The sequence below is a fragment of the Pezoporus occidentalis genome, unplaced genomic scaffold, assembly GCF_034315485.1.
Source record: "Pezoporus occidentalis ecotype Australia unplaced genomic scaffold, CSIRO_AGI_Poc_V1 ctg129, whole genome shotgun sequence".
Classification (NCBI taxonomy): domain Eukaryota; kingdom Metazoa; phylum Chordata; class Aves; order Psittaciformes; family Psittacidae; genus Pezoporus; species Pezoporus occidentalis.
Genome location: NW_026913092.1, coordinates 3,317,283 through 3,344,919, shown reverse-complemented (window position 1 = coordinate 3,344,919; position 27,637 = coordinate 3,317,283). Strand labels below are relative to the sequence as shown.

Here is a 27,637-nt window from a genome sequence, read left to right as displayed (position 1 = left end):
TCATTCCGGCCCTTCTTCCTACCAGTTTATAGTTGTATTTTAATATATTTTGTAAGTGCATATGCATGTAGTGTTAAATCGATTTATGTTACATTTTTTTTCACTAAAAAAAAAAAAAAACAACAACAACAAAAAAACGCTTTTGGTACTTTTTTGCAGGTGTCCAAAGATCTCCCAGAGAAACAAAAAGAAATAGAGATTCTGCTAAAGGATTTCATTGAACTTGATCAACAACTAAATCAGGTGATATTGTGGGTAACGCCTGTCAAGAACCAGTTGGAGCTTTATAACAAAGTGGGTCAGCCAGGAGCTTTTGATATAAAGGTACATTTTCTTCCATTTTAAAAAAGCATCAGAATATGTAATGGTCAAAAAGCCAGTTGCATCATCAGCTATATAGTTTGTATTAACAATATAGATTTGAGACATAAGTCAGCAATAGTGCCCACAAGTTCAAAGTCTTATGAATTAAGGAAAGTTTTTATTCTTTTCCATGAAATGTTTTTTGATAGGGCAGTTTAGAACCAATAGTTCCAAAGTGAAATATAATGTATTATTTTTGCTATATCATGTACGTGAAAAAATAGCCTAAAGAGTTGACGCATACAATCTGCACTAAAATTCAGAATATCAGTGTTAGACCATTTAAGCTATTTCATATAAGGTAATATGAGTACATGAAAATCTGAATAGTTAGGGCCAAATCATTATTCTCATATTGCAAGGAAAGATCTCTAACTGCACATGTAATATTCCAGTAATCAGTATAGCTGATTGTCTAGAAACTGGAACAAAATATTTGTATTCTGATCCTTGGTATGTATTTAGATATAAAAAATCATGCCTGTATATGGGTTTGATGAGGGTTAAGGATGAAAAATACTGATTAAAATCAGCTGGTCTGCCAGGTGTATATCTAGACTTTATGACCTTGCATTTTCTCTATGGATATATGTGCTTATCTTCACATAAACTGGAGAAATATTTAAAATGCAATAGCTTATTGAAATCCATGAAATCTCTGGTTTATAGTAGCTGAATGTCTTGTTTACCTAGATAAAGATTAAACAGAAGACACCGAGCTTTGTATTGATTTTGATGATGCAATATTCAGTGAAAAATAAAAAATGTATATATTTATAACTTTTCTTGCCATGCATAAAATGGAATAATACCTGCTTCTGAAGATGTATGGTTTTGCTGAGCATGTTTATTGAATTCACTTTAACTTAGTTTCTTTTCAGGAACTCTTTTAATGCCAAAAAACTTTTTACTTCAAACAATCCTATTATATAAACCAGTGAATCTCAAGTCCTGTTGCATTCCTATAATTGACAGAATGAGTTCAACAATGACATTCATTCCCTTTTTAAAAGATAAAATTAGTATAGCTCTTTTCAAATGTCTGTATATATACTAAATGAGTGATGGAATTTTGCTTTCAAGAAAATGATCTGTCCTTGTTTCCTGTACTTTAACAAAGATTTTTAGATGATTCATACATTTTTTTTCTTTTATGTTTCCTTTCATTCTAGAATGATTACACCATTAAAGTTTTTATTAAATAAAAGCAGGGTTAAATTACTAAAAATCATAGAAGTATTTTCATACTGCTTGTGAAAGAAATGTTCTGCTTGACTCTTTCAGTTCTATTATGGTGGTGTGACAGGAATATTTCTGAAACACTGCTGAAAGAGTAGTAAAAATAAGTATTAAAACAAAATAAAATCTTTAGTCCTGAAGGGGTGGGAAAAAATCACTTTTGTCTGGAGAGGTGGGGGAATAATTAAGAGCTCCAAAAAAATGCAAATAAACTTTCTTTGAAAGACCCTACCATATTTCTTTCATGGATAAACGTAGATCACTTAGATTTAAAGCCTGACCATTTTTGATTGTAGATGAAATAGGTAATTGTTTATACTATTTTGAGGGCTGTAAGCATATGAATCACGTTAGCTTTTATCTATATGTTGGCTATCTGGATTGCCTTTAAAAGACACAGGTTTAATATCTTAAAATGTTGTCTTCCAGTGGTTTACCCAGACTGTAATTATCTTCAAGGAGAGAATCTCATACAGGAAAGACTCTATATTGAATATATCTGAAGGCAAATGGGATTCTTATAACTTTTTTTTTTTTTTTTTTTAAAGTTAAGAGTAAGCATACTAAGAGTTTTGAGACTGTTAATCATGAAAAAACACACAGCAAAAATTAGTAGATATCATTCAGGAAACCAGCCTATTCTTGATGATATTTAATTGTATGCTCAACTTCAATTGCATATTTCAGACCCATGCTAACATGCTGTCCTACATTGGGTCAAGCATGCGCATACATGTGTGCTGAAATCATTGTTGACAAGATGATATTTGTATATTTTTAATATTTTCATATTACTATTCCGTATAGCTATTGCTACTATGAAAAATAGTAAGGGCACCTCCATGATTAGCTATGGAAGGGTTGTAGTCAACAAAATCTTTTGCTCCTTTCTAGTTCACTGGAAGCAATTAGGAAAGAGGAGATGAAAAGATACACACATAAAGAAATGGTAGAAATCCAGCATTTTCCTTGTTCCCACTTGTGGAGTTGGACCTTGTGGTAACCAAGGAACATGCTGAGGCACCTATTAGTCTTACGATCTCTGGAATGCTTTATGTCATTTGAGGCTTTGGGCAACATCTTCTAAAGCATATACGTATTTCAGTTTTAAAAAGCAGCAAAACTGTAAAGAAAAATGTGAACATTATAAAATTGTTGAAACAAAACTGTTTATTCAGTCCCAAGAAATATGTTGTAATGGCATTTACTATAAAGTACAAAAATTCTGTTTTCTTTCACCCAAATTTGCTATCATAGCTCTATGCTTACTTTAAAGAATTACAGCATGGAAGCCCTAATACATTTTATGCCAATGTAATTTGTCTTTATAATTTTCATGACCATAATTTAGAGACTGCAGTGCCACAATTAGAACCCAGGCCTTCAGTTACACACTGTAATTTTCAGTGGTGTTTTCTAAAATCCTAAGTAGGCTTTAATAACTCAGTCATTTCTCCATAAAGAATAAAGAAAGGATTCTTTAGTCTCAGGATTTAAAAAACATCTGTAGCAGTATTTGCTTCACTCATGTTGTTAATCCTTAATTACAGTTTTCTTCTATAAACAAAGATTTTTTTTTAAATAAAACCAAAAAAATGTCCAAATAAATGAATGCATATTTAAAAGCTCACAATTTAAAATATTAGGGATAGATCTTTCTTAGTTCTTTTTAAGAGCTGAATATTTTTCTTACAACATTGACATAATCTCCCTTCTCAGTAATAACATAATACAGCCTTCTCCTTCCTTATCTATATGTATGGGGAAGGCACAAAATCTACATCTATGAGAATTTCTTGACTCTACTGCTACTTGTGAACACTGGAACACTTTCGAGGTGTCATGTACGTTCAGCATGTCTTCTCATGCGTTAGACTATATTTCCCATTGCGCCTTTTACAACTCTGTGGTCTTTTCGACTTTTCCAAACTAACGGTATGACTTCTTTGTGCATTCACTCTTTGACCTGGAGTTATTCTGATTTTCAGAGCTATTTTGCATGATTTAATACTCCTACTTCACAAACTTAGATGAAACCATGTTCAATTTCCAGTTTTGAAAAATAGTGTGAAGAAAATACTTTAACTATTGTCTACATTCTAACATAGAAAAAGATCGAAATACGTAACAGTATCTACAGTTCAGGTTCTGCCAGCACTGTTGTCTAGTTTATTGGTGTTCTAGGCATTGGATATAGCAATGTTAGAAGGTACCTTCAGAGTGGACACGTTGGAATTCAACTCTTACCATGTGCTTGTTTTTTATGTGCTGGTACTTTTAACAGTAATTTTCTCAGTACTAGTGATATGAAGCCCATTTTCCTGGTCTTGCTTTCAGGTTATGTTGAATTACTTTTATTTTTCTTATCAGTTTATTCTTTTGTTTTCAGTAAAAATCCAAACCTGAAGATGTGTGCTTTGTAACCTATGAGCATTCTCATGTAATGGTTTTGCTGGTTGTATTGCCACAATCCTCAGTCACAGAAGTAAAACTGTACCCTAGGAAGTGATAACTGCTTTTCAACTGTTTATGCAACTATATCCTTTGAGGGCAAAGCTAGGGTCTTGCAGGATAACATGGATGATATATTTTCTGTCAATGAGTGAATTTTGATGTAAGGAAGTTTTATTTAGCCTTTTCAGATCTGTCTGGATCCCAATCCAAACAGCACTATCTCTACTTCTGCCTTGCTTGTTGGGCTCTCTGAGGATAGCCTTGCTTCTTTTAAGACTCTGGCAGCCTCATAGTATTTTGAGACACATGCCCAAGGTACTTTGGCAGGTCTTTGTGCTAGAAAGGTATGGGGAGAGGAGATGTACATCCAACAAGGAGATATTGAACTTAACAGCAAAGCAAACTGTGTAGCAGTTACGAAGGTGTGGACATGCACAAACCTCCAATGGAATGGTCTCTGCTTTCCTCTTTAACATAGACATCATTAACATTCTGCGAGGTATTCTTTTTTTCAAAAATATTAATATAGACAAGACCCCCTAAAACAAGCCCTCATATACTGTTGTAATATCAAAATTCTATATGAAAGACCTGTTATACAGAAACAGTTACATCTGTCTCATGACATATGGCAACCCTGCAGCTGACTTTGAACAGACAAGTGTTTGTCGTCTGAGGTGTGCATAGAATTAGTATAGTTGGTTTGATATAAGGTCAGAAGATACTGCTCTGATCATCCAGGCAGACCTCCTCCATAAAGTAATCCTTTCAGTTTTCCTGCTTGAATTGCAGCACACCTTTCTCAACAAGAAAACCAAACCAAGACTGGTTTTGATTTCCAGGTACGTCCAGTCATCTGCATCTTGCAGTAAATTATTTCAGGAGTTGAGTTAAAAACCTTCAGATTTTCCCTTGGCTGAATTTGTTTAGCTTCATCTTTCTGTCTGCTTTGTTTGCCAAACTAGACAGAGCTCCAATACTGCATTAATGGACAGTAATCAAGTTTTCTCCTCAACTCTTTTTTTGTTACCCATCAGTACCATTGTTCTAATTCAGACAAGAAAGCAAATATCGAGTACCTGATCAGTATTAGTTCAAAAAGCAACTATTGCTGTGGTCAAAACGATTTTTTTTTGCTCTTGATAATAATACAGTTATCTTTAAACGCAAGCTTATTTTGGTTAAGTCAGCTAGTCAGAGTCTAAATAGGTGGCAAATGTTGCTATAATGGAAGGTATAGTCACTTCTGCGTTGTTTCCTTAATGGAATATTTAAGCACATACATGAGGACTTTGAAATGTTTTAGTCTGATCAAGCCATCCAAATTTAATACACTTAAACCTTCTAGGGATACATTATTCTGAACCTGTGGATATGGACTTATACTTTACACTTTGAAACAGCTTTGCCTACAGCATCAACAATCTGTGGAGCTCCAGAATCATGGCTAAAGGAATTTGTGCAAGTAGTGAACTTTATTTCCTCCTACTGACTGAGATTTGTTTACTTCACCTGCAAGGAAAAGAATAAGTGGAATCTTGGAGTGGGGAGGAGGGGAGTAACAAATGCTGCTTCACTAGCTAGCCGCTTAAGGAAATACCTTCAGAAAATCTAACCACTTATTTTCTCTTGGTTTCTTTCAATTTTATTTTCCTCTGAATATTTATTTCCTCATAGTCCTGTTTATTCACAATTTAATGTATGACAGGACCCCAAGTCATAGAGAATTTTGATTAAATATTCCAGAATTTTGACTTATGGGAAGAACTCCAGAAGCCATCACTATTAGATTCAGAAGTCAGGTTCCAGTTTAACAGAACTAGGATAATAGGTCTTTCTTAAGTGCATAAAAATCAAAATGACTGGATAAGACAGACCAGAAGAAAAAGCTTTCCTATCACAACCTACTGCAACTGTGACTAAGCTAAAATTACATTCTGCAATCTGTTACAGTCAGATTGCACTTTTAAAATGTAGTCCATGTAACATTTGTGGAGTGCTAAGGCTTTAAAAAACACTTAAGGTGAGAGTTGAAGGTGGAGATTTTTTACAGTCAAAAAAAGAAACTTAGATCCATTACGTACAAGCGAGCATACACACATCATGACACTTTATTATTATAGAAGTCCTTGGCTAAAATAATTTTTAAAAAAACAAATATGTAAAGAATGGGAAGTATACTGTCTAGTAAGGTATAGATAAGAAAAGCCTACAAAGAGGCTAATGCTAATAATGTTTGGGTTGCTTCTATTTATCTGAAGGGGGCCTATAGGGATCCTGGGGAGGGCCTCTTCATTAGGGTCTGTAGTGATAGGACAAGAGGTAACGGGTTAAAACTTAAACAGGGGAAGTTTAGATTGGATATAGGGAAGAAATTCTTTCCTGTACAAGTGATGAGGCACTGGAATGGGTTGCCCAAGGAAGTTGTGAATGCTCCATCCCTGGCAGGTTCAAGGCCAGGTTGGACAAAGCCTTAGGTGGCATGGTTTAGTGTGAGGTGTCCTTGCCCATGGCAGGGGGTTTGGAACTAGATGATCTTAAGGTCCTTTCCAACCCTAACTATTCTATGATTCTGTTCTATGATTCTATTTTTTAGCTGTTACTATGGTTTATTTGCTTAGGTATTTAGGGCTTGAAATCTGTGGGTCAGTATTTTTGTAAAGTCAAGCATTCTAAGTCTTCTGAAAATTTAAAGTTTAAAGATTTCTTCAGTCATGCTTGGTTACCGTAATAAAACATACTGATTCTTTTTTTTTTCTCTCCTCTCCAGGGGTGCAGTTCAGTTAACCAAGTTAGTTAACCAAGAAAAGAAGTAGCTAGTACTTTTGGTAGCTCTCATTACTAAGGTGCAGTTAGAATTAAACTTGGCTAGGGAGGTGAAAGATAACAGCTGGAGACCAGTAACGAGTGCTGTCCCTCAGGGATCGGTGTTGGGACCAGTCTTGTTCACCATCTTTGTTGGTGACATGGACAGTGGGATTGAGTGCGTCCTCAGAAAGTCTGCCGATGACCCCAGGCTGTGTGGTTCAGTCAATAATGATGGAGGGAAGGAATGCCATGCAGAGGGACCTTGGCACGCTTGTAAGGTGGGCTGATGCCAACCTCATGAAGTTTAACCATGCCAAGTGCAAGGTCCTACACCTGGGTCGGAGCAATCCCAGGCACAGCTACAGGTTGGGCAGAGAAGAGATTCAGAGCAGCCCTGCGGAGAAGGACTTGGGGGTGTTGGTTGATGAGAAAATGAAAATGAGCTGACAGTGTGTGCTTGCAGCCCAGAAAGCCAACCATATCCTGGGCTGCATCAAAAGAAGCATGACCAGCAGGTCAAAAGAGGTGATCCTGCCTCTCTACTCTGCTCTCGTGAGACCTCACCTGGAGTATTGTGTGCAGTTCTGGTGTCCTCAACATCAAAAGGATATGGAACTGTTGGAAAAGTCCAGAGAAGGGCCACGAGGATGATCAGGGGACTGGAGCACCTCCCGTATGAAGATAGGCTGAGAAAGTTGGGGCTGTTCAGTCTGGAGAAGAGAAGGCTGCGTGGAGACCTCCTAGCAGCGTTCCAGTATCTAAAGGGGGCCTATAGGGATGCTGGGGATGGACTCTTCATTAGGGACTGTAGTGATAGGACAAGGGGTAATGGGCTGAAACTTAAACAGGGGAAGTTTAGGTTGGTTTTAAGGAGGACGTTCTTTACTGTGAGGGGGGTAAGGCACTGGAATGGGTTGCCCAGGACAGTTATTAATGTTCCATTCCTGGCGGTGTTCAAGGCCAGGCTGTACAGAGGCCTTGGGTGACATGATTTAGTGTGAGGTGTCCCTGCCCATGGCAAGGGGGTTGGAACTGTGTAACCTTAAGGTCCTTTCCAGCCCTAACTATTCTATGATTCTACTAATAAGAATCTATAGTTAATGACATTTTCAAGTAATTGTTTATGCATAAAATACAGTCTAGGTTTCTGAGACAGTGGAATTTTATTTAGTGAATCCCTACTTCAAAGGAAAATTTTCAAAGAGGAGAAATGCTGCAGAGTGAATTGAACAGTAACTGTTTAGGGGATAAAACAATCCCTGGAATATAGTCAAATCTCACCAACGGTATATGTCCTTTGGTTCTGAGTTATGACTAGTGGTAATCCAAAAACACAAAGAATGTGAGAAAATCTAGAGTCAACTTTCTGAATTTACTAAATATTTTGATAGTTTTGTGGGTTTGGTTTCTTTTATTGAGGGTTTGTTTTTTTTTTTTTGTTTGTTTGTTTTTTTTTAATCTGGTAACATTGCTAAAATTGAGTGAAGTTAATGTGCCATTTTTGCAGAATTTATAAATAGTATAAAATCAGAATTTTACAAATTAACGGTAAATCTATGGCATAGAATAAAAGATATTTTTAAATATGGATTTTGTTGATATTAGATAAAAGTAGTGCCAGTTAAGGTTTACATTGTTCATGCTTCTTGTATGATGACTTACCCTGTACTCATAACAGACTCCGAATAAACAATTGGTTAGCACTGCATATAGAAATATCAGTCTACTTAAATACTTTACAAAGATCGTTATTTAACTCAGTAGCCTTTTTCATAATTGAAAATACCACTAACTCAGAGATTACTACTAACTCATTGCAATTTATAATCTACAAAATTTTGTCAGTTTTAACACAGCCTGAATAGGCTGATTTCAGAAGGAAAGATGTAGAAAAGAAAAAACAAATACAAAATTTATATGGGTTTGTAGATGTTTTTTTTCTGCCTATATATTTCATCACAAGAATTTTCCTATTTTACTCCTTTTTTTTTTTTTTAATATGCATAAATTCCAGATAAGCAGTCTCTTTTCTAAGCATTCACTTGGTGGTAGTCCTTGAAATATAAAAAAATGTGGTGAATAACAAAAATTTAAACAGTATTGGTAAGAACATTTGGAATCTATTTTCAAAAGCAATAATTTAATATGTTGTGACTGCTGGGCTCTTCTTGTTTGACTGCCATTAAGTATTTGTAGTTATGTGATTAGTGTGTGGTTTTGAAGCATGTGACCACATAGTGAGGTGTCTAGCTGCAGTGTGCCAGATCATTACCACCAGTACATATGGCTTTGAGCAATGGTTCAGACATCCATATAGATGTACAAGCAAAGTGCATGAAAGAAAAATGGGCTGGAAAGGCTGTTTTGAATGGAACCTGAAAAGGCTGTTTTGAATGGAACCTGAAATGTAACCTGAAAATAAAAATTAGTGCGTGTTAAGATAATTTTAAGTGGATGCGTATGTAAAACTTCTGTATTTAAACACCCAACAAAGTAATATTAGAACTAATTTAATAAGGTGCGTGTTAACTCTAATGCCTGTACATTAACTTTAGTGTAATATAAAGCACTTTAGTGAGAAAGTAATAAAAGTTACAATCTGATATTGCACAAAAATAATTAGGAAAACACTGTGTATCCCAACTTTCTTTTCTCAGTCTCATATGAAAACTGCTTGAATACTGAATTTTTAAAACAACCTGAGGCTGTCTCCTCCTGAGTGAATTTTAAGTTGAAAATATTTGTCCTGAGTTTCATTATGTGAACTGAATTTAAGCAATTTTTTAAAGGAAATGATAAAATGTGTAACTTGAAATATTTTGAAAAAGAAATTCAAACCCTGCAAAGTATTTCAACATTTTATTTAAACATGTGTCCAAAAAGCAAATGTAGATAATTTCAAAACAGCGTTATCTGTTCATCCAAGGAATTAGAATGTAGTTCTAACCAGCATTTGTATAAGTAGAAACTTAGTGTTGGGCAGAAGGCTGACATTTCATTTTTTTATCATTGTCTTTTCAAATTTGCCTGATTTGCATCCTTAAGGCTGCAAAGTCTGTTACAGACTAAGCAATTTACAAGGATTACTCCCTGGGAAAGTTTTGCTACATTTTCACAATTCATTTGCATGAAGGGGATGAAGAGAAATGAGATTCCCTGTGTTTTAAGGAATGGATGGAGAAATGATGTTCCAGATAGGGAATGAGTTGACAAAATGCAGAAATTCCTGTTTCCATTTGAAGCTCGCTGAAATCCTGCTGACCCTTCCAAACCTTTTTCTCCAGCCAATATGAAAAAAACACTTGATGCTTCCAGCCACCCTGCAATCTTATTGGCTCTTTCTCCTTACTAACTCAGTTTACTTTTACTCCCTCCTTACCTTCTGGGTTATTACTCACCCCTCCTGTAGCCTCTATACTTGAGTCCTCTTTTCCAAGGTTTATACAACCTTGATTTTCTCTTATAGTGCTAATGAAGCTTCAGATTGCCTCTGGGTGTAGCATTTATATCTGTTTACTGTCCATAGTGGTGACTTGCCATGTATTTAATATAGTGTATTGTGTTCATTTTTGCTAGATAAAAATAAGCCATCCTTAAAAATACCAAATAACTCTGTAGTCTTAAAAATAACTTGTATTTGGATTTTGTCCTTGATAAACTTTGGATAACAATAGGAAAACTGTCAATTCTTGTCAATCAAATCATTATATACTTGACAACCTCCATTTAGAACATAAGGGAAGAGCATGAATGAGGAGTAAAAAAACCTAATTGTAGACAAATAAAAGAGAATTTACCCACAGAACAGAATGAAAGTGGATGTCGCTGTATTTTTCCTGCTGTCAGCCTTTATTTGCCAATTTCTGCATGACAAGCTAGATCAGATTTTAACTCTTTATTGATTCATCTTTTAATTTTTCCCAACATCTTTTTAAATGAGTAGGTTTTATATGCAATAAGAGGTTGTAGTTTGTCCACATGAGTGCATAAAGAATATGTGCCCCAGAGATTCATCTCACTATATCTGTGTCTGATTTGGCAAAAGGTTGAACTGTGAAAACCTCTGATGATGAAATATTGTTTGATTATCTAAACTACTCCTATTTTCATTTTTTTCATTAAGATCTGCAGTGAATGTAAATTTAATCAATTCATAGAAGCTACAGCTTGATATTCTGTGCATATGTCAATTATTGCTCATTCCAGAAATCTTTTCATGGGACTTTGAGGAACAACCTGCTCAATGTTTTCTTTGTAAGCTTTGAGCATTTAAACAGTCTGTATTCAAAACCCTTCTAAAAAAAAAATAATAAAAAAAAAAATCTATCCCAAGTGCAAGAATATTAGATAACATTAGCTACAAATGGATTGTGAAAATGTAGCAAAATTTTCCCAGGGAGTAATCCTTGTAAATCACTTACTCTATAATTGACTTTGCAGCCTTAAGGATGGATTGCAAGTGTATCTGTGTCCCAGTGTCTCAGGAAAGGAAAGAGTTTTGAAAGGTGATCAAGTATTTGATGTGTGGTAGTATTTTTCTAGGAAATAACAAATTACTAGTAATTCAAGATCTGATTTCTTTGTTGAAGGAATAAGATTTTTAAAGTGTGGGTGTGTTGCTTGACAGTTGGTGAGGTTGTGCCTCAGCTTTATCTTTTGGTTTCCTCCTTGTACTATTAATAACAGCTCAGGTACTATCCAGAGTTCCAGAGGAAAAGCACGGTTAATGTAAGCGAGCAAATAAATTTAGGAGGAAACTTACAGAAATGACAGAGAAGTTTACTGAGGTTCTAGTGAAGTCAGTACCAAAACTATAGCTTGCTTCAGCATAGTTAGGTTTTCAGAGATCGGAAATTTCCTCTCCTATTCAGAAAATGCAGTTTTCTAACATTATCACCATTTGTGTTCTTTTTCATACGTTCTCTTTTTAACAGAAAATCTTTCTCTTGCTCTTGGACACTCTTCTTGATAATAGTATGTTGTTAATTAAACAGCAACTCCTCTTCTGTAAGATTATATATTTTGCTCTACCGATCACATACAATTCAAAGTACTGGAATCTGATGGAAAGCCTACACAAATGACTGCTTATATCTGCACAAGGTCTTATTAACTTGGTATAATTTACTTTGAATTCACTGCTATGTAAAAAAAAATTGAGGCAGTGAACCTTATCTTTTCAGGGTTTTGTACATTAGTAACTATATGAATTTTTGGTACCCGCTGGATATTTGAAGAAGTTTGATACAATCAATATTGATTAATACTTGAGTAAAAATTGTGGGTCTTTTTATCTTTTTTTTTTTTTTTTTTTTACTGAACATAAAAACATACACCTAAAATCATCACAGTTCCTTTTCACAGTAAAGTTAGTGATAATGTGGAAAACAATCCTGTTGCAGATTTTGTGCTAAATTTCCAAGTAAATGTAGCTCTGTAGTATTAGGCATAGTGCTGCAAAGCTTAACTTTTGTGAGATATTCTTATAAAGAGATTAAAACTGTCAGATATGACAAATTCTGCAGTGAGACATTGGAGGGTGAAAATTCTTTCTAAATTATTGTTGTGGGTTAACCCCGGTAGGCAGCTCAGCTGCTTGCTCGCTTTCCCTGAAGTGGGATAGGGAGAAGGCCAAAAGTGAGAAAACTCATGGGTTGTGATAAAGACAATTTAGTAGGTAAAGCAAACCTAGCTGCACAATCAAAGCAAAACAAGGAATTAATTCACTACTTCATCAAGCAGGTGTTCAGCCATCTCCAAGAAAGCAGGGCTTCATCAAGTATAGTGATTAATTGGGAAGGCAAACTCACAGACTCCAAATGTGCCCCACTTCCTCCTTCTTCACTCAGCTTTATATGTTTAGCATGATCTCATATGGTATGGAATACCCCTTTTGTCAGTTGGGGTCAGCTCTGCCACATGTGTCCCCTCCCGACTTCTTGTGCACCCCCAAGTTTCTTGCTGGTTGTGTGGTGTGAAAAGCAGAAAAAGCCTTGACACTGCGTAAGCACAGCTCAGCAACAGAGATTTTACATCCATGGCTGTTGTTTAACACTGGGCACTATTGACTAGCATTTGCTTACTAGTTCTTTTAATTCCTTAATTATATTTTACTTCATTCAGAGTGATAAACTTTAAAAAGATAAACTTCTGATAACATACCTTTTTATGAAAAAAAAAAAAAAAACAAAATTAAAAGTGCCACCAGCCAGAATGTGGATGTAACAGCATTTTGTAGCTGAAAACCAGGCAATTGGAAAGGAAAAAAATTGCATGTTTTCCAAATTATAAGAACCTAAATTCCATTTACTGAATTCTACCCCTGCTTCTGCTGCTGAAGCAACATACTGGCTCAGTCTTTACCAATTCTTCCAGGAATATATGCCACTGTAACTACTGGAAGACAAACAGCAGAAATAGATCCTCATGAATATTCATTTAAATGAATGTATTAAAGACTAATACCAGAAGATCGGCATGTTTGAAAATGTTACAACCAACAAACTGATATTAGAACACTAATATATTTTGCCTTTTTTTTTTTTTCTAATTTCCTTTTGTATCTTCTGGTTTTGTTTCCTCTGAAAGTATTTATTTATCTACTAAACTTGACAAAATTTGCTTATAAGCCCTGACATACAGGAGATAAAAATGAATTAACCAAGAATTAAATGGTAAACTAAATAAGTAGATGCCTCCCTCCCAAATTAGAGTTTATTGAAATAGCAGTCATTATTAGTGCAGTGGGAGAAATTATGTTTTTTTCTTTCCTGTTTGAAATAATAAATAATTTTTATGATTCATATTTTTATAATTGTCACCAAATTTCACTTGCCAGTCAAGATGCTTATGGTGATAGTCCGTAACAGCTACTGTGTTAATCTGAATAACTTTTCTTCCTCTTATGCTGCTATTCTTCAGCATCTGAAAGACCATGAGACATGGAGAGAGCTTGTAAAATTATTGGGATTTCCTTTATTTTCTCACAAGAATTTCCATTATGTTTTCTTGCCAAATTTACTTCTTATGTGTCAGTTCTCCCAGGTTTTTATTATCTATTTTATATTATGCACTGGAACAAAGGCAAGATCTACAGTCTAGGTGGAACAGAAGCATTTGTTCACCCTCAAAATAAAATATTCTGAATCGCGTCCAATCTCAAAGGATTCTTCTTAGTGGGCCTTTTCACAGTCCAACTGGATGATTAACTGTGCTTTATCAGTATATGACCACCATAGCCAAATTCTTTTCATATGCCATATCTGCAGATCATGTCTTCACAGCTAATAATTTTGTCTATCTTCAGTACCTCCAGGACATTTTCTTTTAAGGACAGACAGCTGCAATGGATAGATAGTGATTTCTCTGTGTGGGGAAAAAATTACTATATTTCATCTCCTCTAGATGTACAGAGAAAACTCACAAATTTCTGACGTAAACAGGTAAATGCACTTTGGAAAAAAACATCCTTTCACTCTACAGAATGCTGGTTATTGCTGTTTCAGGTACTTTGATTGCATGGCTCAAATTTTTGAACCTTCTTAGTTCCATTTCATTGCAGAGGATGTCCCTTTTCTTTTCTTCCCTTCCTTTTTTCTGTACCAGGAATAAGAGATATTGCAGGGAATAGAATGATGAAAGCTACCACCAAGTCTTAATAGACACAGTGTCTGCGTATTTTACAATCTACACAAATGCTGCACTCATAGGTTTAAAAGGTAGTTATGAGCTCTAAAATTGAACTGTTGTACTTTTGGAAGGAAGAGGTCCTTCACGTAGTTATTTTTTCTGTGAAATAATTGTTAGTCCTCTAAAGTATCTTGAAAATGTTCATATAGGTAAAAAGCTGTAGTTGTATCAGTTTTCCAATCTCTCATTAAAATCAAATTATAGTCTTTTGCACACTTTACTTTCAAAAGCTGAGTGAATCTCACAATATTCTTTTCCCCATTAAGATAGCTTCTAACTGCTTTAGAATCATATTTTGGATCTCAGACTCAAAAAGCAGCTTTAGACTAACCTTCTACCTAGGCCACTAATGGAATAGGCTTATTAGTTGGGTGAGGTTACTTTTTTCTTTGTATGTGTTGGGGTTTTTCTGGTTGTTGTTGGTTTTGTATGTTGGGGGTTTTTAACACACCCACACACACCCCCACATACGTCCACACACTCCCTTTCTTTTCATAAAACCCTATGACTGGAAACTGAATTTAAATTCTATAACCTACATGTTCACAGAGCACTTTATTTCTCTCTAGAGATAAGTAAAATATTCAGGAAGTTAACACACTTTTTGATCTGTTATGTAGAAAAGAACAGGGGTCCAATCTTGTCTCTCCTTGAATTTTATCAGCATTGATTAAAGTCTTTTTTCAGCAAGTTTAAATACTTGCAACTGCATTTTTTCCACTGGTGGATTAAGTTCTGCCACAATATAGCAAGAGACCTGTTAATAGCATGTCTTGGATATATTCTAATAATACTGTATAAATATCTAAAGTGAATACTGAGAATGCCATTGATTGTACTGTCTAACCTACCATCAAGATCTGATGCTCACTATGGTGTAGCTGAACTTTGATGTCTTTTTAATTAAGTCTCTGAACATTCTTCTTTATTGTGGTTTAGCTAGTTAGTCTGCTTCACAAATGGGAATGTGCAGAGCTGAGTCAAAAGAAAAAATCAGGTCACTTATTCAGAACCAGAATTCTTGAAGATGGGAATACATTCATGTTTTTCTATCCAAGTCCCTTTTTTTACTTGTGAGGGAAAAATGAAGCTCTCGGAACCTCACCATTTATTTATAGTTATCTCCACAGAATATCTGGGAATAGTAACCTGAAAGATAGGCATGAATATTTCAGTGAATCTTGCTGGAACTTCTTGTGTGCATGAATAAGAAAATCCATCTCAGAGAATTCTGGTTACAAGTTAACACTCTCCCTCATCTAAGAGACAAGAAAAACATAATTAAACATAATTTTCTGTTATCAAGTTAAATATATACAGGGATTTATATCTGATTATTTAAAAATGTCATTTTGACATTAAAAGCCTCCAAATTATTTTAGATTTTAGATTTAGTATATTTGATTGCTAAACACTACTGCCTTGTCTTTCTTGTGAAGTGAAGGGTAATTGCTTACTGCTTGTGTTTTCCTGGGAATAAATTCTCTCCTTTAAGCTTCATTTAATGTACTGTCTTGATGAAAAAATGTCATTACTTTTAAAACCACTCACTACATTAATTTCAAAGTTTTTTTGTTTTTTTTTTAATTTGAAGGTTGTAATTAAGTTTCCATTTTTGCATTGCATTTTACCATGAAGATGCAGGTTTAAACACCCTCAGCTTCTCCTACTGTCCCTGCAGTAAATGTCCCATGGACATTATCTCATTAGGTAATCAATCCCCAGAATTTCCATAGTGTTACTGGTGAAGGGGCATCAGTGCTAGTGATTCTTAATATAGACCAGTAGACTGTCTGAAATACTGCAGATACTTTTATAGATAGTTGTCTGGGCCTCCTAGTATATGTGCAGCATATGTCAAACAGCCTGTGTCTGCTAGGATAGTTACCATCTCTTGAAATAACATATGTCAAGCCATCAAACTTCCTCTTCCACTGGCATACACTCCAGAGGTTTAGTCAATATATTGGTTTCATCAGTTTGAATGTATCATTTTAACACCACTGAAAATTCATAGATAGTACATCATGGAAAGAAGGTGGCCTCTGATTCTTGTTTATACATGTTTGAGAAACAGCAGTTTCCAATTATGATGTATTTTAATTTACCATATGTGTGAAAAGTTTAATTAGCATATTCATCACCCAGTCCAGAAGTAGCATTATGATTCGTTTCACAGGCAGATTCTAAACTGTGTTATTACAGTACAGCCAGCTCTGTCTTCCCAGAGACAGTGCTGCATCCACCCTACAGGAGTCCTCCCCCAGGGCAGAAAGCGAGTGTGGCAAGGGAGTCAATGATCTTGAATCAGGACTTTTTTAAAGTTGTGGCTTGGGTATTCTCTAAAAACTGATGGACATGAGCATGGACGACTTCTATTAGCTTGAGTAGTAGCCTGGCCTGTGCAATCAAGAGTAGATCTCAGGCCCTGCTCTGGGAGAATGCTGTTCTCCTGGATTCTGCACAGCCTAGATAATAACCGTGGTCTCTGTTGTGAGCAAACCATTGGAGGCCATGTTATGGTCATTAACTTTTTTGCTCTTTTGGGGAACCAAATGGTGGAACAGCATCCTGAAACTACTCGCTTGACTATCAACCCGTATTAACTGGGTGTCACCTAGCAAATGGATTTGAAATTGCTGGAAACTTGCTCACTGGGCAGAATTTGTCAAGGGGCTGTCCCATCAGGCAGAGAACTGAACAAAGAGCTCCCTCAAAGTTCCTGCAGCATTTTAAGGTGTGCAGTTATTTAAAATAATTTTCTGACGTATTTCAATGATGTTGGAATTAAGCATGCAACAAACAAAAAGTGGGTGCTGCTCTAGCAAGTAAGATATCTGTTCATTTCAGCAGTGTCCAAATGAATGAAAAGATACTGAGAACCTCTTTTTCCCCTGGGCTCTTATCTCTACTCTTATTTCAACATAAATCTCAAATGAAACATCATGCTACATTGAATAGACTTGCACTTGCATTTTGGTTTAGATCAAGTCCATTGATTTTGAAAGATCAGACTATTCAAGATTAGTTCATGTAACTCCAGAAAATTGTGAAGCAGAATGAATTTGGTGACTCAACAGCTAAACGTTATGTTTCTGTTAACTGGCTATAGACAATTATATCTGTATTCTATCCATAAAAAAAAAAATACCTTTTGAATCCATAAATAAATCATTTCAAATGTTTATGTAATAGGCAGAGATGTTTGTTAGCTTTTATGTGTGCTGTGTATACTAGCATTAGGATAAAATAATGACAATGAAAAGGATGGTTAAGTATTTTCCTATTATTTTCTGCAGAAGGTGGAGTCACATGGTACCATCAGTCATTCGTTTTGCCTTTTTTTTTAATTATTTTTTTCTCTCACTTTGAAAAGGGATATTAGCCTATTTATATGTGTGTATACAATAAATCATGATTCAGATTTCAATATAGAGGGGTAGAATATGAATAAATACTGAGCAGCCAAATTTTCTTACAGCTACAGGATTTGAATAGTAGCTGCTGTTATGAGTAGTCCTTTTAATTAGTTTGGAGTGCTTCCACTCAAAGCCAGGTGGTTCTGGGTTTGAATTCCTAGGGGTAGAACTTGACTGTTATTGTTAATGGCTGTTAGTGCAAACCTAGTCAGATCAAATGCATGCCAAAGCTTGAGAGAGCCTCTTAAGACCCTCTGCTTTTCCTCAATTCTAGAAAATGTTAAGGGGAATTGATGAAGATGACTTAGGAGGGAACAGTAAGTGCTCAGGTTCCTCCATTCTTGTTACAGCTGCCTGCAGGGCCAGTGGCTCTCCATGTGCCAGGGCCACTGGAGGTCTCCCTTTGAGGAGCTCTCAGGGCAGGCCTTGGCAGCCAGGTCCCATTCCACCCCATAGATAGGAGCAGGGCAGCCAGGAGGCACCTCCCTGTGGATGGAACATGAGCCTGTGGGTTTGCCTGGCTTGGTGGGTCCAGTGGCCAAGCAGGGCAGGGCTATGGGGCGCTGGAGACCAGCCCTGCTGCAGCATCACTGGGGTAGGGACAGATGGCCCTGGAGGGCCTGATGCAGGGTCCTGAACCATGGGCAGGTGGGGGTAACATGGCGGGGGTGAGCAGTCATGGGCAATCAGGGCTGTCAGTGTCCTCATGGCCTGGAACTATGTTAGATGCCCTCCTAGTGCACATCTTCCAAGCTGATTACAGTCTGAAAGAAACCAATCTGTGTGATCCCAGACCAGTCCATGGTGGAAAACAATGCCCAGTTAGTGGGGAAACGATCTACTTTGAAGGCACGTACACAGTGTGGGTTAAACCGTCAGTATCTTCGCACCTGTAGTGCTCTTTATATTCTTGGACTCTGCAGGGAATCATAACATGTTTTTCCCGATACAGAATTTTTTATGGTAACTGGTGCTGTTATGAGTATTTGAGATGTGTAGGATAACACAACACAAAATATTGGCACAAAAAAGAAAAAAAAAAGCCTTAGTTTAAAAAAAAACAATGCAACTAAAACAAATATTAAAATGCCTATTTTTCATCAAACTAGGCAGAAAATTACCTTTTTCATTAACGCTCCTTGACAGTGAGGGCTGTAAAATACTGGAACACGTTGCCCAGAGAGACGATAGGTGCACCATCCCTGGAAATATTCAGCACCACACAGGATGTGGTTCTAGGCAACCTGACCTAGTTAAAGATGTATTCAGGATTCTAGAAGTGTTGAAGGCCAGGTTGGATGGGGCTTTAAGCAACCTGGTGTAGTGAAAGGTGTCCCTGCCCATGGCGGGAGGTTGGAACTAGATGATCTTTAAGATCCCTTCCAACTCTAACCATTCTATGATTCTATGCTTATTTTTTTCTTTATATGGTAAGTAGAGAAGTAGAAACCTAACCTAGTCACATAAAGAAAATGGGACTTTACTGAGGATTTGATCAAAAGTTAATAAACTCCCCCATCCCAATTTTGCTGTGCATTGCTTTTCAGTGCTCATTCTCTATGAATCCTTACAGTTATATCTCATTAATATCAAAAGGCATAATAAAAACAAATTAAATGTTATAAATATCATTGCAGTTAATCAGACACTCTTTATTTCACTTTGTTATTGATAAACAGTATTTGCAAGGAAAATGTTATTTTTATTTTTACTATTTGTCCATAAAGATTTGTATATAAAATTTCAGGCAGCACTGTAGGCATGTTTTCTACGTTGACCTGAAACACAGGGGCAAAATGGACTCTTTTTGAGACTGAAAATGACATACACTTTAACAAGTTTATTATAGAGCAAAAAATAGCAGATTTCCACCAATAAAATGATGTGTCGATCAGACAGTGACAAGCTCAGCACACAATCTTGTCTGCTGTCACCCTAATGATAACTGAGATTGTGGACAGAAAATCAGGTTGGAGAGTCAGTAGATAGTCTGCAATATTGGTTAGGACAAGGTAATCAAGCTGTGAAATAGTAGGAGAAGAGTGGAGAGAGGAAAACAAAAACAAGCCAGCCAATTAATTTTGATAGATAACTCTGATTTTTTTTTTTCAGTTTTCTTTGTTTGTTTTTTTTTTATATAACTTGAAAACTGAGAACAATTTGAATCTTGGAAGTCCAGGTGCAGTTAATAATTTCATTTATACTTTTCGGTATTTTTTTTTCTTTTAATTATCTGTATGTAGTGCTTCACCCATTATATTTTTGGTCAGTGCCTGATGAAATGATGCTGCTGTACATTTGGAAGGGTTTATTCCAATAGCACATGAATTATACCTTTCCAGATTAAAAAAAAACAGGTTGCTATGGAAAATGCTGTTGCTAATTCAGTTGGGCATCATTGCTAATGGTAAGTGCCTCCTCATATCTTTAGGAACTGTCACTACTACTATGCTTTTGTTTTTAATTCATTAGTGTAAATGTTTTACTAGATAAATACTAGTTTATTACTAGCAATAGTACTTTTCTATTAATACTTTTAATCTTCCTAAATTCTGTATCATTATTGCATCTCATAATATGATTTTCATGCCATGTACTGTATGAATAAAATATTAACAGGTATACACTTTTAATCTCCTGTAATGTAAAACAGACAAAGGACAGAGCTGCTTAAATGAGATTTCTCATGCCTGTGTTTCCTAGTATAAATTTGTGCTAGCTTTGTAATCACCTTATTGAAACCTTCAGGAAATGAGACCTATCACTGTTTATTTTCCTGGCATTACGCTTTTCCATCTCTCTTTGATTTTGTTTTCTCTGGTGACCTTCTTTGTCCTTACCTGCTACTATCCATAAGTTTTCCCAAAAAGGAATCCTGAGCAGAAACTAATCTATTGGTATTTTACAGCTTTCCATGGAGCTTTAGGACTTTTCAGTCTTATTGCTTATGCTGTAGTTAATCTACACTGTATGTGTTTATATTTTTCAGGAAACTGAAGCAGCAGTGCAGGCTAAACAGCCGAATGTGGAAGAGGTTTTGTCTAAAGGGTGTCATTTATATAAGGAAAAACCAGCCACTCATCCAGTAAAGGTAATGAAGCAACCTTTAGCAATATCCATTACTGTGTAATGGGTTATGCTTCCCCTGTTGTACACTTGTCCTTGATGTGCTCTGTTTATAATCAGTGAAGGAACTTGGCAAATGGCATTTGTTCTATTCTGTGATGGCACAGCCAGGAAAATAGCAATGTTCCAGCTAGAAAATTTTTGCATATTGTGATAGGAATATTGGTTTTGGCATTAAGGTAGTTCTACTTCTTCAAGAATAATCCACATTGAAAGCAAATATAATTTTGGGTGCCTAATTAATGGCACCATCGAACTTGTTTTAAACTCCCTTATTTTGAATTTCACTTTCAGAAGTTTTATCAATTAAAAACAAATGAACATATTTTCTAGAAAAGGTAAGAGTTGAGGTTTTGAGAGTTATTTTCCAGTTTGCTATCTATGTTTTTTTGTGTTTTTTTTTAAATGACTAGTTTTCCTAAACATAGATAAAACACTAAAAGAGATATACTCAAAATGACTTAAAAGCAGTGTGATAAACAGAGTGGGCAGAAACAAAGCTTTTGACTCTGTGTTGTCCGTTGTCCTTGGCTAATACAGTGCTATTATTGTTGGGAACTGAAACATCATCTGCATATTGAATGAATGAACAAAAAAATCACCCTGGAATAATTGCATTTGCTTATTTTATATGACTTCAGCCGCAGTCTTAGGGGCTCTTACTCCACATTTTAACAAGCAAAGCACCTGAAATAACAAAAAACTATAAGTTTTGGCTTTCTAGATTTTTGTAATTGCACATAAAGAATTGCAGAATGAATGCTGGCATTTTCAAGGAGAAGAACTAATACTTGTTCTATATATCACTGACAGAAATATAAATTGTGTGAAGTGATTCTGTTTAAGCCAAACTTCTGACAGAAGTATACTCTGTGTCTCTTTCTGTTTGGTGTTCACATTAAAGACATCAAAACTGCCAATTTCTACCCAATTTGCTGGAATGAGTTAACTGTTTAAATAAAGATTATGATGTTCCTTCAATTGTACTTCTGACAACGATATTATAAAATGTGCCTGTGAGGAAATTGGTAACTACTTGTGGAGTAGCAAGTGTTTAATTTCTAGTCTTTAAGTGTATTTTACTTTTTTCATTACATTCTGTAGTCCAGTTAATTGAATGACCCGTGAAGTTAATTTCTGATTCACTGTCTGTCTTACTCAGTAAGTCATAAAATAGTGAACATATGCTGTCAGGACTGTTGAATTGTTTTCTTGATAATGCAGATTTCCTTATGCTTCTACCCATTTATTCTGAGTTGGTCTTTTGCCATCGTTTTTCAAAAGTAACTCCAGCTCTTCCTGCTTTTTATATGTTACAATATAGACTTTTCAGCAAATGTCACAAAGATATTTTGTGTAAACAAAAATAACTTTTACACAGATGAGGGTGTTTTTGAAAAGGTATTAGCAAGGTTACAAAGTTAAGCACTTGCAAATTTAGAAAATTCTTGAATTAAGATGATCTCAGTTTAGGCTGAGCACTACCTAATTCAGTACAGGATATGGATTGCAATCACAGTGCAAGCAGCAATTCTTATACTCTTTTTTTATTTTGTGGCACAGAGAAAAAGGATAAAATTGCATGGCCTCTTTAAAAGTGTTAAATGCTTGCTTACCATTGCTTGGCAGCTTTGTGGAATACTTAGTTGTCTGCGGCACCTTTCTCTGAGCTTTCTTTTTTTCTCTCTGATTTCCTTAATTCAGATCTTCTGATTCTTTTCAATAAAGTAGAGGTCTTACAGATTCATTCACACCGGAATCCTCTCTGGTGCTGGAAGACAGTATGTGTGAGAGAATTAAAGATACTGGTCCAATTATGTGCATGGTATCTGAATTAACGTTCATAGTTAATGGCATTTCCTAATGTTTAGCTAGTTATCTTTGCAACCTTTATGATATATTTTCATTATAGTATATTTTTGATTTGGAATTCATTTGGAATGTAAATCAATTCCCACGGATTTATATTGACACATACTTAATCTTATAGCTATGTCACTGAGATAAGTATGTTTTTACACTTTCACTAAGCATACTAAAATAGAATTTTGCAATAGAGGACTGTAAAAATATTTTTGTTGGCAAAACAAATCCTAGTATTGGCTGCTTTAAGAATCAAGAATGGGATGAGATGTGTGATCCTTTAAGCACTAGCACTTTAATAATCAGACCTATTCACTTTTATAAAATGGATTTCATGCTTTAGAAATGCATTTCTGTAAAGATGTTGTACATGGGGAAGGGAGAGTTTATGGCTGATGACATTGGCAATGAAAAGAACATAAGTCCCAATCTCGTGATTAACAGCACTCAAAAAGTACAGTTTATTCAGGAAAGGGTTGCTGTGGTAGTGTCAAAGCTGTAGTTCCCTTGCCACAGCATTCAGTTTGTCCTTTCACGTGTTGTGTGAGAGAGTAAGTAGTGAGGAACTCATTTTCATTGTCATCAGTCTTGCATTTAAAAGATTACAGCACTTCTCTCTATCTATCTAGTTTTAGCTCTGCCAGTGAGATTAGTTCGTGTATGAATGCTAACCTCTCTTAAACTGTACCAGTGCTGACATTTAAAAGAAATCAATAAAAGTGTTCCTCAGTGCAACATATTTTGATGTTCATACTTGTCACCAAAGTTTTAGAGTTGCAATTACAGCAAAATTACTGTGCTCAAAGTTAACATTTTAATACATACATGATAATTTATGGTAGATGCAAAATTAGATCAAAATATAATTCTGATAGAAGAGTTTAAAACTAGCTACTCTTCTATTAGTGGTGTAGAGGTTGCCTCAAAAAAAAACCCTAATGTTGGTTGTGGGCATGTTTTATATTTTGGCATTGCTGGAAAGCAAGCCCTGGCTCACATCTACATGAATAGTTAAACAGTTACTCATAGTGAGGACCAGTATTATATTTATACCATCCATACCTCCTTCCTGAGTTACTGATGAGTATATTGTAAAATGAAGCCAGACTTTGATAGTATAATCTGTCCAGTTTTTGTTTTTAAGGGCTCTCTGCACTCTCTGCTACTATTGGATAAATAGATATTGGAGTAGTCCTTTGAATTTTCAGCTCTGGAAGTAGGTTATTGGGCTACAATAGCAGAAAATAAAGGAACTTTAAAATCTGGCATAAAATGTGTCCAAAATATGTGTTTCCATATGCCCACACATGTAATCCACACAGAAATAAAGCATAAGTATGATTCTGAATTTTATCATGTATACCTGATTGCTTTTTTTATCTAGTTCTCATAAGCTATTATCAAAGAGAATCTCTAATATTCCTGACTTTTTATTTAATTTTTAATGCAGTTTTTAAACTGCTCTTAAAGATTAAAAGTTGGTTTATTCCCTAATGCAGAATTGTATTCTTTCTCTCCTGCCCTATCAAAAAGCATTCACACAAAAACCTGTCTAGAGTTTGTACCAGGTAATATTCTGGCTGCCATTGGTGAAAAGTATAAAAGAACTTTACACATTTAGAGTGTTTATGGAAAAGCTTGAGGCAAATTCTAGAAACACTCCCCTGACATATCAGAGTATAAAATTGTGCTACCTAACTGCGTCTTCAATTTAATGCGTATTGTTCCCTATCCCTTTCTTATTGGCCCTGTCATTTTAGACTCTAAGTAATTAAAGTACCTTTCTTTATAAGCATTCTGTTTCCATCAGGACAGGATCTAATTGTGAATTGGACAAGAATGCTTAAAGCATGCCTAAATGGCACTGGTACTCTGTGCTGCTTTTTGTTGCAGGCAATCAGGTAGTGGCTTAAATAAAGACACACAGTATTCATCTCAAGACTTTTTAGAGATGCCAGCATAGAACTGCGGTGCTTAATCCTTCCTTATAGACCTTAGAGAGGTGGAAACAGCATTTTCAAGACTAAAGTCCTGTTGGGGTTGTCTGAGGACTGATATAAATCACACACCAGACTTTCACTTGAGGTTTGTTTAAAAGTAACAGGTTAGCCATTACTGGCAGGTTTGCATGCCCACACACTGAAGTTAATGACTCCCTGAAGACTCCTTAGACTTTTGTTTTACTTTTTTTTTTTTTTTTTAATAGGTGGAAGATGTGTTCTGCATTTTTTGATATTGCAAATTGCAGAGTTTTTTCTTGACAAGGTTGTTGGGGTGTTTTAATACATAATTCACCTTTCTATTTTAATTTTAAAAATTCATATCTCTAGTTTGTGGTGATTACAGATCCCCACCTTTCTACTGTATGTTAAAGAAGTTATCATCCTGTGTTCCCTAAGAAGATGCAAATGCCTGTTGACCAGGGAGCAGGGCAAGCCAGTGATTTTTTTTTTTTTTTTTTCCCTAATTGAGATGGTTCATCAGGTGGAGAAAAAATAATGAATTCATTTTATATTTATTTACATTTAATAATGTGTTACAAATTTAATATATTGTAATTTTATTTTGTAGAAAAAATTAGAAGACTTGAATGCTGACTGGAAGGCAATAAACCACTTAATTCAACAGCTAAAGGAAAAACCAGCATTAGCAGCATTTGGCCTTTTCTCTTCAAGTGTCTGTAAGTGCTTCAGTATATACATCTTTTGAAATTAATTACAAGTCATAGAGTTAAAATGAAAATGTCTAGAGTCCATATAACTTCATTCTGCATCCTTAAAAATGTTACCTTTAGCTTGTAAATGGGAGCTGTGCTAGTGTGGAATTCAAGTTGGTATTTTTATTGTTTCCTTTCTATTTTGCGTAATGTGTCCCAGAAGACAAATTAGATTATGGTATTGATGAAAAGATTGTAGCATGCTTTTTAGATTATTAGTTTCAAAATCTTGTTTCTTTATTCTATGAAGAGGTGAGATGGGATTTTGACTTTCTACATATATTCATGGGGGTAATACTAGGAAGGGAGAAGAATTATTTAAATTAAAAGATGTTACAGGTCAAGTGGATAGAAATTGCTCAGAGACTGAAATTCTGAAATTACTTTTTATGATAGGGCAATGAACTGAGACTGGTTCAAGACAAATCATGTGTATTCATAGAGAAGGCAGTATGACAACATGGTAAGAGTAATCCTGAAGTTAAACTTTAAGTCTGTGATGTACGTCTCTGGGTGTCTTGAGTTCAGGAATTCACAAGAGACTTGATCTCCAATGAATTTAAGGTTTTTTTTGACAATATTTATATTAGATTCTTCTCCTATCTGTTTGCACCTGCTTGTTCCCTACAAAGAGTGCAAACTCATTTTTATCTCCTTGATAAATGGATTTTGTTTCCCACTGCTTTTCTTTGAACTGTAGTGAATGAGTATGGATAAAAAAGAAATCCATGATGGAAGTACTGGATTATCTGAGTTTCTAAAGTCTCAAAGATTCTATGCTTGATATTGAACCATCTCAGTTTCTTAGATTGAAGAATGTTACTCCCCTGTACACTTTGGAATGCTGCTCATCAGATGTGGGAGCAGAAAGAAATCCTTCTCCCTCAAGCCCCTTGTCACATTGCCTGTAACTCAAGCTATAATACAGCTACAGTAATCACCTGGGATTTGATTGCTTGTAGAATGTTGATCTCTCTTGCTTTTAACATGTTTTAATGGGTAGCACACAAGAAAACCTGAAATTGGAGAATTCTCTGCCTTCTACAGGTGACTCTCTAGAGCAGCAAAGCAGAATTTTTTTTTTTCAGAGAAGTAAATAGTTGTGCCGTAGAAACAGAATCTAGAATATTCAGTACCAGAAGACAGTCCAACTTCTGTCAGAGTAGCATATATCAATTCAAGCAAAATAGAGATCTTCCTTATGATGTGTTAAATCTTACTTAATTTTGTTTTAGTCAATTAGAGTTGCTGTGGTTCCAGTGTCAATAATTTAAATTTCTGAGAAGGGCTAAATACCACTAGTATTTTTTTTTAAATCTTGTAGTGCAGCATTATTCTTGCTTTACAGGATTTTGTTCTAAGGCATACTGTAGAAATTCATGTAATGGCTTGGGGGAACTGAAGGAGATGTGTAATCATTTTTTGCTGTGCTGGGTCAATAAACTTGCTTTAGTTTTCTGTGTAAGCAGGTTATGTCAGATTCCAGGGGGAGGGTGTGTTGGTGAACTGTGTGCTGTTACAAAGGAAATGGTAATAACAGAACAGGAAAGACCACGCAGAAGTAGTACAATAGATTCCTATATTAACTTACCTTTAGTTGGAGAATTGCAAAATTATTCATTTATCTTAATTTAAGACACAGGTTCTGACTACTAACATTTCTGAGACTCGGGAGATGGAATTATACATGCAGAAAGTGAAAGCACTGGTATTCTATAAAGGATTAAACAGGAATATTGATTTCCTTTCTATTGCCAAGAGCACTAAAAATTTGAACCTGTGCTTGTAACAGTAATTCATAATTTTTCTTTATTTGAGTCAGTTTACTGCAATCACATTATAGATGTATCACCACAGAACTGTAGAGCTCAGAAGGGACCTATGAAGACATCTATTCCTCTCGCTCAAAGCACAGTCAATTAGTGCAGGTTGCTCAGGGTCAGATCCATTCAGGTTTTAA

At 35.5% G+C, this 27,637-nt stretch overlaps 1 protein-coding gene across 17 annotated transcripts in view; it reads left to right on the top strand.

Annotated features, from left to right (window-relative positions):
- The window catches only part of DMD (dystrophin), a 1,213,044-nt gene that overhangs the window by 839,497 nt on the left and 345,910 nt on the right, over window positions 1-27,637 (top strand). For all 17 annotated transcript variants that reach the window (XM_062608089.1, XM_062608087.1, XM_062608095.1 and 14 more), the window contains 3 exons: window positions 160-324; window positions 20,962-21,063; window positions 25,533-25,641. In XM_062608089.1, coding sequence (XP_062464073.1) covers window positions 160-324; window positions 20,962-21,063; window positions 25,533-25,641 — 376 coding nt within the window. The remainder of the gene's footprint in view (window positions 1-159; window positions 325-20,961; window positions 21,064-25,532; window positions 25,642-27,637) is intronic.